Source organism: Larus michahellis, chromosome 20, assembly GCF_964199755.1.
Source record: "Larus michahellis chromosome 20, bLarMic1.1, whole genome shotgun sequence".
NCBI lineage: Eukaryota > Metazoa > Chordata > Aves > Charadriiformes > Laridae > Larus > Larus michahellis.
Genome location: NC_133915.1, coordinates 5,679,437 through 5,693,114, shown reverse-complemented (window position 1 = coordinate 5,693,114; position 13,678 = coordinate 5,679,437). Strand labels below are relative to the sequence as shown.

The 13,678-nt window shown below is 64.9% G+C and overlaps 2 protein-coding genes across 2 annotated transcripts; one reads left to right on the top strand and one right to left on the bottom strand.

Annotated features, from left to right (window-relative positions):
- Positions 1-1,436: 1,436 nt before the first annotated feature.
- On the top strand, positions 1,437-4,856 carry LOC141733273 (uncharacterized). The gene is made up of 8 exons (XM_074563409.1): positions 1,437-1,723; positions 2,024-2,202; positions 2,306-2,346; positions 2,686-2,777; positions 2,954-3,077; positions 3,171-3,230; positions 4,141-4,259; positions 4,729-4,856. The coding sequence occupies exons 1-7, from the start codon at positions 1,437-1,439 to the stop codon at positions 4,255-4,257; spliced, it is 900 nt and encodes a 299-aa protein (XP_074419510.1). The 3' UTR covers positions 4,258-4,259; positions 4,729-4,856.
- A 243-nt stretch (positions 4,857-5,099) lies between these two features.
- On the bottom strand, positions 5,100-11,144 carry LOC141733352 (uncharacterized protein C2orf42-like). Its single transcript, XM_074563603.1, is given in 6 exon segments — positions 5,100-5,375; positions 7,252-7,299; positions 7,302-7,352; positions 9,006-9,110; positions 9,417-9,527; positions 10,310-11,144. Coding segments are annotated over 6 exon segments (1,326 nt in total). The 5' UTR covers positions 11,136-11,144; the 3' UTR covers positions 5,100-5,190.
- Between the last annotated feature and the right edge of the window lie 2,534 nt (positions 11,145-13,678).

The window sequence follows — 13,678 nt, the reverse complement described above, 5'->3', positions numbered from 1 at the left end:
GGAGGCTACTGTGGGTGCCGGGCTTGCTGGGGGTAATTGGGGGTTACCGGGGGTTACTGGGGGTACTGGGAGTAATGAGGGTACTGGGAGCCCTGGGGGTACTGGGGTTAATGGGGGGTACTGAGGGATAATGGGGAAACTGGGGGTACCGGGAGCCCTGGGCGATACTGGGGCTGTTGGGGGGATACTGGGAGGTACCGGGGGGGTTACTGGGGGTTACTGGGGCACCGGGGGTTACTGGGGGCACTGGGGCATACTGGGCGTAGCGGGGGCACCGGGGGGATACTGGAAGTACTGGAGGATACTGGGGCTGTTGGAGGGATACTGGGGGGCACTGGGGAAACGGGGTCACAGGGGCACGGGGGGCGCTGGGCGATACTGGGGGACAATGGGGAAACGGGGTCACGGGGCAATGGGGGCACTGGGTGTTACTGGGAGCACTGGGGGGCACTGGGGAAACGGGGTCACAGGGGCACTGGGTGTTACTGGGAGCACTGGGAGCACTGGGGGGTACACGGCCGACCTATGCGATGTCCCCGACGTGTGTGTCCCCCCCCCCTCCCCGTGCCCGCTGCTGCCGTGTGCGCGGGGGGGGCGGGTGTCACTGGGGGGGACACGACACGGGGACACAGACGGGCTGTGCCGGGGGTCGCCCCCCCCCCCCCCCGAATTCACCCCCCCGGGGCTACCGCACCCCCCATCCCGTATCCCCCCCCCAGCCCCCGGCAATTCGGGGGTCCCGGTGTCTGCCGCCCCCGCCCCCCCGGGGCTGGCAACGGCCCCTCCGTGGGGCGGGGCGGGGGGGCGGCACAAAGGCTGTCACACACACCCACCCCCCCCCGGAGGGTGCCGGGGAGCGGGGCTGGGGGGGGGGACAAAGGGTGACCCCCCCCGGAGGGTGCCGGGGGACACGCGCACAAGGAATGACCCCCCCGGAGGGTGCGGGGAGGGGGGAGACAAGGAGTGACCCCCCCCACAAAGGGTGCCGGGGGGGGGCACGAAGAGTGACAACCCCCCCCCCCGGGGGCGGGGCCGGTGCAATCGGGACCCAAGGGCCCCCAGCTGGGGGGGGGCGGGACCCCCCCCCCGGGCACAGCTGTGCCCCATCGCGGGGCTGGGCACGGCCCCCCCCCGCGGCCTCTTAAACCCCCGGGGGGGCTGCTGGGAGCCACTGGGGGCTGCCGGGAGCCCTCGGGTGGCGCTTACTGGGAGCGACGGGGGGGGGCTCTCTGCTGGCTACTGGGGGCTCGCCGGGAGCAGTGGGGGGCTAGGGGTTGCCCGCTCGGAGCTGCTGGGGGCTTGCTGGTGTCAACTGGGAGTAACTGGGAGCTTGCCGCTGCTTACTGGGAGCAGCGGGGGGGCTAGCTGCTGCCTGTCGGGGGCTGCTGGGTGCATGCTGGTGGCTACTGGGAGCCTCCTGCGTCCTACTGGGAGCAATGTGGGGTCCAAGTGCTGCCTGCGGAGAGTCGACTGGGAGCCTCTGGGGGTTTACTGGGAGCGGGGGGGGGGCTCACTGGTGCCTGCCGGGAGCTGCGGGGGGCCTGCTGGTGCCGACTGGGAGTAACTGGGAGCTTGCAGCTGCTTACTGGGAGCCGCGGGGGGGGGCTGTTAGGAGCCACTGGGAGCTTGCTGCTGCCTACTGGGAGCTACTGGTCCCCCCCGCCCCGGTTCTGGTGTGGACTGGGAGTGCCGGGTGGGCGCCTGCAGGAGGGAGCCCCACAAGGTAAGGAATGGCTGGGGGGGCCGGGGGGGGGGGGCCCTTCCCTTGTCCCCTGCAGATGGGGCTGTGCCTGGGGTTGGGGGGGGGGCCCGAATTGGGTCCCCCCCGCCCCCCCCCCCCCCCCCCCCCCCCCCCCAGTGTCTTTATTCCCGGCTGGAAGGTCGGTGGCGGGGGCTCTGCTGGCGGATGGAGCGGGGTGAGACGGGGGGTGGGGGAGGTATGGCTGCTCCCCCCCCCGGGGCTGTGCTCGGCGGGGGGGGGGGCTTGCTATGTTCTCTCATCTCTTTTCTTTTTCCCCCCCAGGCCTCAGAGCAGCCCCCGGGATGGAGCCGAGCCTTGGGTCGGGACCTGCCCAGAGCCAGTTTTGGGGGGGGGGGGGGGGCGCCGGGTGCTGCACCCCGAGTCCCCCCTTGGCCCCTCCAACCCTGGCTGGGTGAAGACCCCCCCCTCCTTTGAACCCAGGGCTGTGGGGAGTACCCTCGGTGCGAGTCCTAGTGTTTCCCGACCCCCCCCAGCGCTGGGTGCAGGGAGGCTCCAGGCACCCAGTGGGGTGGGGGGGATTATTTTTTTTATTTTATTTTCCAGGTGTTTGTGCCGGAGCAGCAGCGGTGCCACTGTCCCTGCAGGTGCGTGGGGAACAGTCCTGGGCCCCCCCCCCAAAAAAAGTGTGTGTGTGAGTCAGGGGATGGTGATGGTGGGCAGCAGGGCGAGCTCGGGGGGGGGGCCGGCGGGCGCTGCGGCGGCCGTACTGGAATTTGAGGCGCAGCTCCCCGATGCGGGAGCGGGGCGGGATGTCGGGGATCCACTCGATGATGAAGGGGGTGGGCTCCCTCTGCCTCGGGGAGGTGTTTCCTGCGGGGGGGGGCACACACACATGCAGGGAGAGGCTGGGTTATTCCGGGGCTTTGTTATTTCCCAGGAAGTTGTGCCGGGGGAAAGTGGTTTGGTTTGGTTTTGTTTTTTAGGGGCTGCTGGGGCCCGAAGTGGTGCCACCGTTCCGTTTCCAGCCCCCCCCCGGATTATTTCATCCCAGGAAGGGCCCCTTCCAGGGAAATGGGTGAGTTTGAGGCGTTTGTGGTGGGGATGGGACCTCCTGGTGCCGGAGCCCTGAGCATGTCCCTTCCTCCTGTGTCCCACTGCTCACACTGGTTGCCCCCCCTGGTGTGTGTCTCAATGCTGTGGTTTTTTTTATTATGGTTAATAAAGTGACTTACTGAGTGTTGCCTCTGCAAGGTGTTTACCTTGGACCCCCCAGGGGCAGCGGTGGGTGCCTCAAGGCCCAAACGCCCCCCCCGCGTGGTTGTTGGTGTATCACCGGTGTTTGTTTGGCAGGTGCCTGGTGGAGGTTACTGGTCTGGTGAGTGTTTGGGTTTGGTTTTTTTTTTTTGGGGGGAGGGGTTCCCCCTCTCTGAGGGTGTTAGGTTTAACTGGTGTTTGGTTTGTGTTTCAGGTGACTTTGGGGGGCTGTGTCTGTTCGGCAGGTGCCTGGTGGAGCAGCTGGAAGCTTGCGGTGAGTGTTTGGGGTTGGTTTTTGGGGGGGGTTGGTAGAGGGGCTCCCCCTCCCTGGGGGTGTTTGTTTTGCAGGTGCCTGGGGGTTTTTTTTGTGTTGTGTTTGGTGGGAGGGGGCTGTTCTGTGTGGTGGAGGCTATCTCAAGTGTTTGAGATTTTTTTCAGGTGGGAGGGTGGGCATGGACACCGAGCTGTGGCAGCTGGGGACATGGGGGGGTGGGACTCCCCCGGGGTGGGAGGGACCCCCCCGGGGTGGGACCCTCCCCTGGGTGGGGGGGGGGGTGAGGAAGGGGGGGGCCCCTTTGGGCTTCGGGGCCCCCCTGGGTGGGGGTCTGAGGGGGGGGCCCCTTTGGGCTTCGGGGCCCCCCTGGGTGGGGGTCTGAGGGGGGGGCCCCTTTGGGCTTCGGGGCCCCCCTGGGTGGGGGTCTGAGGGGGGGGCCCCTTTGGGCTTCGGGGCCCCCCTGGGTGGGGGTCTGAGGGGGGGGCCCCTTTGGGCTTCGGGGCCCCCCTGGGTGGGGGTCTGAGGGGGGGGGAGAGTAGGGGGCCCCCTTAGCCCTGGGGGGGTCCCTGGGGAGTGGTCCCTGGTTGTGGGGGGCAGCCTCATAGCTGGAAGAATGCAGCACTTAGAAGAATTCCCGGGAGGGGGCCCCCAGGGCTGGCTGGCTGGCAGGAGGCAGCACTTAGAAGAAGAAGCCCTCGGGGGGAAGGTCCGGGGGGCCCCCCCCTGCTGTGGTCTGCAGCTCCCGCAGGGGTCTCGCTCCAGGCTCCTGGGGGGGGCTGCTGCTGCTCCCACTCTGGGGGGAAGAAGCTGCCGGGGGGGGGCTCCTGGCCCCTGGAGGTCCTGGCTGGGGTGGTCCGGCTGGGCTGGGGGGGGGGTGTCCCAGCTTGCACCCCCCCCCTTACCCACTCAGAGGAAGGTTTTGAGCTGCTCCAGGGGGCCGCAGGTCTCCATGATGCTCTCCACCTCCACCTCGGGGCACCTGAAGAGCTCGCAGGAGCCATCCCGGGGCATCTCCGGGGGCAGCTGAGGGTAAGCGTGGGGGCAGGCAGGTGGGGAGGGGGAGGTTAGGGGGGAGGTGGGGGGGCTGGGGGGCTGCCCTTTCCCCCCCCCTTACCTGCAGGACGTTGGTGATGTGCCACTGTCCTCGGAGAAGGTGCCCAGGGGGAGGGCGTCCGGGGGGACAAAAGCTGGGGGTGGGGGGGTGGGAAGGGTCACTCTGTGCCTCTTCCTTCCTTTTCTTCTCCCACTTTTCCTCTTGCTCCGCTCTGTGGCTATGGGCCCGGGCTGGGGGGGCAAGTGCTGAGAATCGGGCTCTGCCCTTGGCCGGCTGCTTCTCCCCGGGACCCGGCTCTGGAGTAACAGCGACTAAATGGGATCCTAACTGGTGCCGGCCTCGGGAGAGCTGCTTTGGCTCGTGCTGCGGGGGGGACAGGGGGGGGCTGGTGCTGGGGGTCCCCAGGCCTCGCCGCTGCAGAGAGGACGACTCGTGCTCCCGCAGTGCCGACAGGATGGATTTAATGGCGCCCGGAGCCCCGAGGGGGTGGGTGAGTCTGGATTTACACCCCAGGTAGGATTTACACCCGGGTGGGGGGAGAGAGAAGGTAAAGCAGCGAGGACGCTCGCCCGCACGGGGGGCCGCGACCTTCCCCTGGTGGGGGGGAAGCCTTTCCATCAGAGCTGGGGGGCGGGGGGGGGGAATGACACAACAAGGAATAAAGTCCTTTGGCTCTAAGCCTGGCTGGGTTTGGCGGGGGCTGGGTTTGTGCCCTGCCAAGTGCTGAGAGGGGGTGCCCGGAGTCGGGCGGGGGGCTGGGGGCAGGCAGGAGCTGGCGGGGGGGGGGGGGGGCTGTGCATCCCACTTACCTCTGGGGCGCACTCCTGCAGCTGTGCTGTTTTCCTCTGGGCTGCAGCAAGGGGAAAAGCCGCTAGAAAGCAGCGGGAGGGAGGGAGGGAGCTTTTTCTAGGTGCTGCTGGGCTCTTCCTCCTGGACCTGGGGGCGAAGGGGTTTCCCAGGTGCGGAGCGTGTCGGCGTCTCACCCCTGGTGGAGTTGGGCAGCATCTTCTTTGTGCTCCCCCCGGACATCTGCTGCTGCAGCACCTGGAAGAAAGCCTGAGGGATGCGGAACGGCAGCGGCTCCGGCTTCCCTGGGGGGCAGGAAGGAGAAGATGGCGGGGGGTGAGGTGGGGGGCTGGGGGGGTGGTGCTTAAGCCCACCCCTGCCCTGCTCGAGGGGTGAGTGTCTCCGCCGCTCCAGCCGGAGCACGCTTTATCACCTTTACGGTAAAGTATTTTCTCGAAGTCAGAGTCTGGTGCCTCTGGTCCTGGCTTGTGGCCCTGCTGCCGTGGCTCCCTGCCCCCAGAGAGGGCAGCCCCCCCCCGAGAGGGGCAGGGAGTTGGGCCTCCAGCCTCAGGGCTCCCTTAAAACTCGAGCCACTCCATCCTCCTTCGAAGCAACGCCAGCCCTGGCTCTGTGCTCCCCCCCAGTCCCTCCAGTGCCTCTGCAGCCCTGAACTGGACGTGTCCCAGTATGGCCCTGTCTCACCCTGGGCAGGGTCCAGTTCTGGGCTCCCCGGTTCCAGAAGGACAGGGAACGGCTGGAGAGGGGACAGCAAAGGGCCACCAAGAGGATGAGGGGACTGGAACATCTCTCTGATGGGGAAAGGCTGAGGGATTTGGGGCTCTTCAGCCTGGAAAAAAGCCGACTGAGGGGGGATCTTATCAACGCTGATCAATACTTCAAGGGGGGGTGTCAGGAGGACGGGGCCGTCAGGAGGACGGGGCCAGGCTCTTCTCAGTGGTGCCCAGGGACAGGACAAGGGGTAACGGGCACAAACTTGACCGTGGGAAGTTCCATCTCAAGACGAGGAGGAACTTCTGTGCTGTGAGGGTGGCAGAGCCCTGGCACAGGCTGCCCAGAGAGGTGGGGGAGTCTCCGTCTCTGGAGACATCCCAACCCCGCCTGGAGGCGTCCCTGTGCCACCTGCTCTGGGTGACCCTGCTCTGGCCGGGGGTTGGACGGGGGGATCTCCAGAGGTCCCTTCCCACCCCGGCCACTCTGGGAGTCTGTGAGTGCAGGGAGGGGGCTGCCCCCCTTCAGCCTCATGGTCACTCATTGCTGCTGCGTGGTGGCAATATCATGGTCTTTAAGAGCCACAGAATCATTCGGGTTGGAAAAGATGCTGAAGATCATTGACTCCAACCACGAACTGAGCAGAGCCGAGAGCAGCTCGTGGCCGACGCTGCCGGCAGTGTGCTTGCCTGCTCCCCGCACGGAACATGGCGCGGAGGGGATTGTGGGCAGCAGGATGGGTCTCTCTGTCTTAGGTGACAAACTTATAACACACTTAAGCTGCTTGCAAAGAGCTGCTTCCCCTCCGGCACTGTTTTGGGTCCCTCTCTTCAGGGGAGCAGCTGCCCAGCTCTCCCAGCAGCCCAGAGACACACAAAGTCCATCCCCAGTAAGGATTTTCACAGACCCAACACAAGCTGCCGCCTCTCGGCTGGAGGCCGGGCCGGAGCCGTGCCCCGCTGCTGGCTCAGAAGCAGAGTGGGGCAGGCGACAGGTATCGCGGCCACGAGCCATCGCCCAGGGCCGTACGTGCCCAGGGAACGCTCGGGCCCTGCCTTCGGGGCACGCAGGGGGCCGGGGGGGAGGGCAGAGGGCAGCCCGCAAAGTGGCCCCCCAGCCCTTCTGAGTCGGGCAGCTCACCCGCCTTTGCCTCCCCGAGCTTGAATTCGAGCATCAACCACCTCTCGGGGAATTTCTCCTGTGCCTGGCTGCTGCTGAGCACTGAGTCCGGAAATAAATCCCAGGGCAAAATAGTTGCTCCAAACTGGGCAAAAACACTTCCCTCCCTGTTAACAGTTATTTAACGCTGCCAAGAGCTGAGCGACTGAGATGATGACAGTGCACGGAGGGGAGGGGAGGGGAGGGGAGGGGAGGGGAGGGGAGGGGAGGGGAGGGGAGGGGAGGGGAGGGGAGGGGAGGGGAGCGGTGCAGAGAGGCTCCCCCCAGCCTTACCCTCAAACTGTCCACGCATGGTTTGATGGATGCGTTGGGTGACGTCGGCCAGTCCTGGAAGGAGAGGGTCACCTGCGCCTCGTCCAGCAGCTGGTTACAGCCTGCAAGAGAGAAAGGGCAGGAAAAATCACAATCGGAATTAGAATCTGCACCCAAGTGAAGCACCAACCCGACGGGCAGGAGAAATAACTCAGAAATAACGACAGCCAGCCACTCGCCTCCCTGTTACCCCTCTCCCCCATAATCCTCACCCCCATCGAGGCACTTAAGGATAACCCAAACCCTAACCCAAACCCAAACCCAAACCCAAGGCCTTCAAGCCTTAAGCATGAATTAAAGCCTCTCAGGTTCTGCTCAGACCCACGGGATAACAACCTGCATCTTCAGAATCCAACCCAGCCGCTTTCATTAAGCCTTTCCTAGCCCCACGAGCCCGGATGCCCTAGAATTCCAGGGAAGAGCCAGATGCCTAAACCAGCAGCCTTCTCTCTACCGGACCCCGGTACGCTCGTGGCGTGCGCCGACGGGCTTGCAGCTCGACCGGAATGGCCGCTGCCGTGGCCCGCTGCGGTCCAGTATTCCCCGTTCTACCCGCACCGGTTCCCCCAGCGGCGCCAGCCGCAGCTGCCTGTGTTAAACCGAGCCCCGAAAGGCAGCAGGACACCGAACGCGACACTGAACGCGACCCCGTCCGTCAGCTCGATGGACGAGACGCCGCTGCCCCGGGCACCTCGCTCCCAGGGCCGGGAAACGCGGCACCGCTTGAATCCCCTTCCGAACCCCCCTCTGCTCTCGGCGCCGCCGTACGGCGACACCCGGGAGCCGCCTCCGCGGCCCCCGGCCCCGGGAGCGGGACCCGACGCCTCCTCGCCCCCCGCCCAGAGCGCCGCGACCCCCCGGGGCCGCGCGTGGGCATCTGCGGGAGCAACACGGGGAAAGAGACGGGATTTGTACCCCTTTCTAGGCCAACGCTAAAGCCGGGAGGAACAAAAGCACTAAAGCACAGCCCCAGACCGCAACCAGCCAGGAGAGCGGCTTTCTCTGAAGGGCCCCGAGTCGCTTTTCGGGTTCCCGTGGCATGGGGCTGACCCTTCCCTCTCCGAACATCACGGCGGAACACACACAACCACCCGGCCGCCTGCTCAGAGACAAGGCACGACGCCGGTGCCCGCAACCGCCTCCCCGGGGGGACCCCAGCGCCCGGCTCCTCCCCGGCCGGGCCGTGCTTCCCAGCAGGGATTTGCCACCAGAAACCACAGCGGCTCCGGCCACAACAAGCTCCCCCCCGGCAGCTCTGGCCATTCAGAGACGCTGCAAACACCGGCAAAAAACCACTGGAAACCGGCTCACAACTGTGTCTGACCCCATCCACCCCCTCATTGTGCCCGGGAAAGCACCTCGTGGCATTAGGAGACACCGACCGACACCTGCCCCCTCCCCAGCGGCACCGGCCCTACCAAAAGCCAACCTTTTTAAGCTCGCCGTGCCCAAAAATCCACCAAAGAGCCACCCTGGGAGGACGCCGGCATCGTCCTTCTCTAACAACAACCACGTCTACGGCCAACCGGAGCCACGCCGGACACACGGCTACCAGTAACACCAAGCTGCCCGAGCCCGACTGCCACCTCCTAGAGCCGGCGAAGGAGGGCGAGGGCTCGGCTGTCCCCTCCGCGGGGGTCACGGCGGCACAAACCGAAGGGCCGCGAGCGTCCGCCCGGTCCCCGAGCGTCCCGAGGCGCGTGGCCGAGGCTTACCTTGTCTCTTCAGCGAGGAGGCGACGGCCGGCTTCTTCAGGCTGCTTCTCCTGGCGTTGCCGTGAGCCGCGTCCTGCGCCAGGAGGGGGCTGGCCGCCCGCGCCCCTGACGGATGGGTTCAAAGAGCGTCGGCGCACGAGTCCCGGGGGTCCCCGGGCACCCCATGCGGGATGGGACGGGGAAATCCCCTCTCTCCCCAGAGCCGGCTGTCACCACAGCTCCTAACATCGCTAACGACCCTTAAAGGACCCGCCGGACCCAGGGCAGGGGTGCGCCCAACACCCGGAGCCGCTCCGAAAGCCGCCGCCGGCGCCGGACACGAGCCCGGCGGGTCACGGCGGGGCTGCCCCTCCGGCTGGACAATGGCTTACGGCTCCGGCCCGCGTCCCCCCCTGTCCCGCAGACACTCACCCGGCGTGACGTCCTTTTTCCTCTTCTTGGCCTTGGCAGCAGCCGCCTCCCCGGCCTGCCCCGGGGACTCGGGGCTGCCCACCAGCTGCGGGACCGTCAGCCCTTTCAGCCCTGGCAGAAACAAGACTCCGTCCTTAAAAGCCCCTCAACCACGCGCGGCAGCACCGCGGGGGACGTGGGGGTCTCGTGTCCCCCTCCCCACGCCGGCGTTTGGGCCCCAAGACCTCCCAGCACACCCCGGACGTCCTCGGAGAGCCCCCAAAGCCCTCCCGGCCCCCCCAGACACGCTTCTTGGGGGGAACATCGAGGTGAATTCACTCAGGGCACCCTCCTCAGGGTGGATTTTCACCTTTGGGGGCCTAAAACCAAGGCGGCATTATCCAGGCGCGCCTATCGGGGCACACAACGCCCCGGGGGAACTGAACCCCAGAGGCTGCTGCCGTGGGGCCGGGGTGGGGGGGGGGAAGTGGTGTGGTTCACAATGAGCTGGGCTCCCCCCAGCGCTGCTCCGGCCCGAGGGAAGAGAACACCCGGCTCCCCCCCCAGGAGAGGAACGCGACTCACCCCGAGCACCCATCGGGATCTGGCCGCCCCCCCCACTTTGTCCCAGCTCCCGGGGGAGCGCAGGGAGCGCCCCGCTCCGCTCCGCTCCGCTCCCACACGGCAGGAGGGAGCTGCAGCCCAGGAGGAATCGCTCCCCGGGAAGCTCTGTCCTTGCAGAGGGAGGGGGCAGGCAATTAAACCCCAGCTAACGAGGCCCCGATGGGGAGCACATGCGAGGGCAGCCCCGGTGAAGCGAGGCGGGTGAGCAGGAGGGGAGTGGGCGGCATCAGCCCCACACATGGTTCCCCCCCCCAAAAAAAAATCCTCCGCGTGTCGCTTCCCCCACCTACCGCCGGCGTCGCAGGCGAGGAACTCGGCGAACTCCTGCGCCAGGCTCTCGTCGCTGGCGAAGGCGCAGAGGCAGGCCAAGAAGTGAATGCAGCGCGGCGACGGCGCCTCCTCCTCGGCCGGGCCGCCCTTGCCGGGCTTCGGAGCCTGGCAGGAGCAGGAGAACCTGTGGTCCGTCAGCGTCTTGGCGTTCACCTTGTGGGCGAAGGAGGCGTGCAGGTAGCCGAGGCTGTGCTTCTGGCTGGCCTTGCACTTCACCACCAGGATGCTCTTGGTGACGCGCTGCACCAGCGGCCCCGTGGGCTCGGTGGCCAGCTGCCAGATGGTTTGTTTGGTTTCGGGGGAAGCCTGCATGGAGTTGAGCACCGAGCTTTTCAAGGCCAGCGGGGTGGCCTCCGTCTGGCAGTTCAGGGCCAGTTTGACGTGCTGGCACTGGTTTTCCACCACCCCTTGCGTGGCCGCTTTCAGACAGGCCGGCAGGTAGCAGCGGCCGGAGCTGAGCTGCGTGATGATGGTGCCGTCCACCGTCTGGATGGCCGTCTCCGAGACCCCCAGCTCCACAAAGCACCGGGAATCCGGTCCCCGGTCCCTCTGCCGCACCGAATAAACCTGTAAGTCCGAGCCGGTGACGATCTTGACGGCGTCGACGCCGGGCTGCTTGCGGGCGCCGTAGCGGAAGACGGTGCCGCACGTCTTGTTCTTGCAGATGAGGCCTCGGGTGCCGTTGTAAGTGCCGCAGCGGGGACATTTCCGGATGCCCCGCAGCGTGGCCTTCCCCAGGTCCGACAGGAAGGAGGGGACTTTGGTCCTCACCGACGCCGGCTCCATCCTCCGGGAGACCTGGAAGGGCAGAGAGCCGGGGGCGAGTTAACAGCCCGGGGAGGGACAGCGGGGACGCCGCCCTCGGCTGGTGACACCCACGGGTCCCTCTGCAGGTGGCGGTGGCCGTCCTCGGTCCCCAGCAGCCGCGGAGACGGAGGGGACAGAGCAGGAGAGGGGGAAGCGACGGACTGAAAGGACATGGCACGTAAATAAAGCTGGGTGGCCTGCCGCCATGGCGGGGGGGGACGCGCGGTGAGGGGACGCGCGGAGCAACTCCCCGGAGGGACACCGGAGCGGCAGCCGCCATCCGAGGTTTGGACGGCGGGAGAGAAAAGCCTGCGTGGACGAGACAGAAACGGGGCGATTTCCCCCCAGATCCACCCGGGTCGGCTTTTGGCAGCAGGTCGGCAGCCGAGGAGCACGAGCGACTCCCGGCGAGCGGCCCCGGTGCCGCCGGACCCACAATCCTGCCCGGGTCACGGCATGACAGAATCGTTTAGGTTGGAAAAGACCTTTCAGATCGTCGAGTCCAACCGTCACCCCAACACTGCCCAAACCACCACTAACCCACGTCCCTCAGCACCGCGTCTGCCCGGCTTTTAAATCCCTGCAGGGATGGCGATTCCATCATTTCCCTGGGCAGCCCGTTCCGATGTTTGACAACCCTTTGGGTGAAGAAATTTTCCCCAATATCCATCCTAAACCTCCCCTGGTGCAACTTGAGGCTGTCTCCTCTTGTCCCATCACCTGTTCCTTGGGAGAAGAGACCGACCCCCGCCGGCTACACCCTCCTTTCAGGGAGCTGTAGAGCCAGGACAGAGACCCGAAACTCAGCTGATTTTTGGGAGATAACCCCGAGTGAGCGTGGATGGATGAAGGGGAGGAGAAGGGGCAGCACGCAGCGCGGCTGTCGCCTTACCCAGTCATTTCCAGTGTCTCGGTGGGGCTTCAAAGTCTCAGGGCGGCAGGAGAGGGGTTTTCTGGTTTGATCTGGATGTCAGGGATGTCCCATTTGGGAAGCGAGCGAACACCGGAGTGATGGGGCTGAGTGGGATTAGAGATAAAAGCTCAATTGCCTCCTGCAAGTCTCTTTTCGCCAAACGCTGGGAGGATAAGAAGCTGTCGGGAAAGGAGCGGGGAGCCGGGGGGCAGCAGCCTGGAGCTGGGAAGGGGATTTTCCCTGTCCCGTGTGGTGGGAGCTGCGTGCAGGATGCTGCCGGGCTCCGTCACGGGGATATCTGGCATTGCATGATCACCATTAAACCAGTATTTTGCATCAGGCATTGACCCTTTTGGATGTTTTTTCCCCCCTCCCCGACACGAATAAAGCCTGCGCCGGCGGGGCCATGGGCAGCTCACTGGGTTTATTCTGGAAGTGTGAGGCCGTGGATTCATGCTGCTGGTTTAGGATGTGGCTATGACCCCCATTTGATCCGCCCCGGGACACCGCAGTGACATTCAGCCCTCCTGCATCTCATAAATATGTAGATATATATAAAAATATACATACAGTCCTTCGATCCAGCCAGGCGCTGGATGCCGATGGATCCTGATCTGGGGATCCTGCACCCCTCGGGTCAGCACCGGAGGCATTGGTGTAATTCAGACGATCCCGGGTGATCCCGTCGCTACGGAGCTGCCCCCTGATGCACCAGCAAACCCATTTTACCAGCAAGGGAATAGCAACAGAGAGCTGGGAACGCTTGCCAAGAGGGAGGGAGGGGGTTAAACCTCAGGAGCTCTCCGAGCTTGGACTTCAAGGCAATTACCTTTCTGGGTCAATCATTAGTATTAAGATTAATTTGCCTTTTTTTTTTTTTATAATTATTTATTTGGATCAGATTTTGATGCTCAAACGCAAGTTGTGGATAGGAGAAGTCAAAATACTAACTGAGGAATGGCAAGAGGGTGAAAACACACAATTTCATCAATTTGGTTTTTATTCGACATAATAATAATAGTAATAAAGACCGAAATGAACATCTGTGCTGGGAGATACTAAGAAATATAAATCAGAAATGTATCTCAAAAGATTAGAGGCACTCAAAGGATTAAATAGTGTTCATAAAAAAGGGAACGCGCAGTGATGCGCACAGACCCTGTTTTCCAGTTGTCCTTAGGAAGAAAATCGGCGTTCATACCCTCCTGACGGCCGAGCACTGGCCTCCTGGAAGATCAAACCCTCTGGGAGCGGGAAGGGCCAGACTCCGAAATATTTGTGTTTCAATAAATAAATGCCCGCAGTCATTGTGTCCCCAAAGTCGCAGTGCTGGGGCAGCGGCGTCCCCCTCTCTCCTGACCTGCCTTTGTGACAGCAGGATCTGCCTGGAGGGGAAGGACGCTCCGGAGACATCCCGCTCTCCGGGGTGGCAGAAACCCTCTGGATTCAGCTCCCGTCTGGGCAGAGGCTTGGCCCCGGAGCGGAGAGGGGGCTTTCCTCGGTGCTTTTCAGGCGGTCCTCACCTCCGCGGCCATCTACCAAGCCCTGATGCCCGCTTGCACGGTGGCTTGCGCGCAGGCGGGCTGGTGCTGAGCAGCGCTGGCCATGC

Excerpts from the sequence above, each read along its gene's own strand:
- LOC141733273 (XM_074563409.1), top strand. The coding sequence starts at position 1,437 with ATGTGGGGTCCAAGTGCTGCCTGCGGAGAGTCGACTGGGAGCCTCTGG. Across the intron at positions 2,347-2,685 it reads CGGTGCCACTGTCCCTGCAG|GGGCTGCTGGGGCCCGAAGT; the intron begins GTGCGTGGGGAA and ends TTTGTTTTTTAG. Across the intron at positions 2,778-2,953 it reads GGCCCCTTCCAGGGAAATGG|GTGTTTACCTTGGACCCCCC; the intron begins GTGAGTTTGAGG and ends TGCCTCTGCAAG.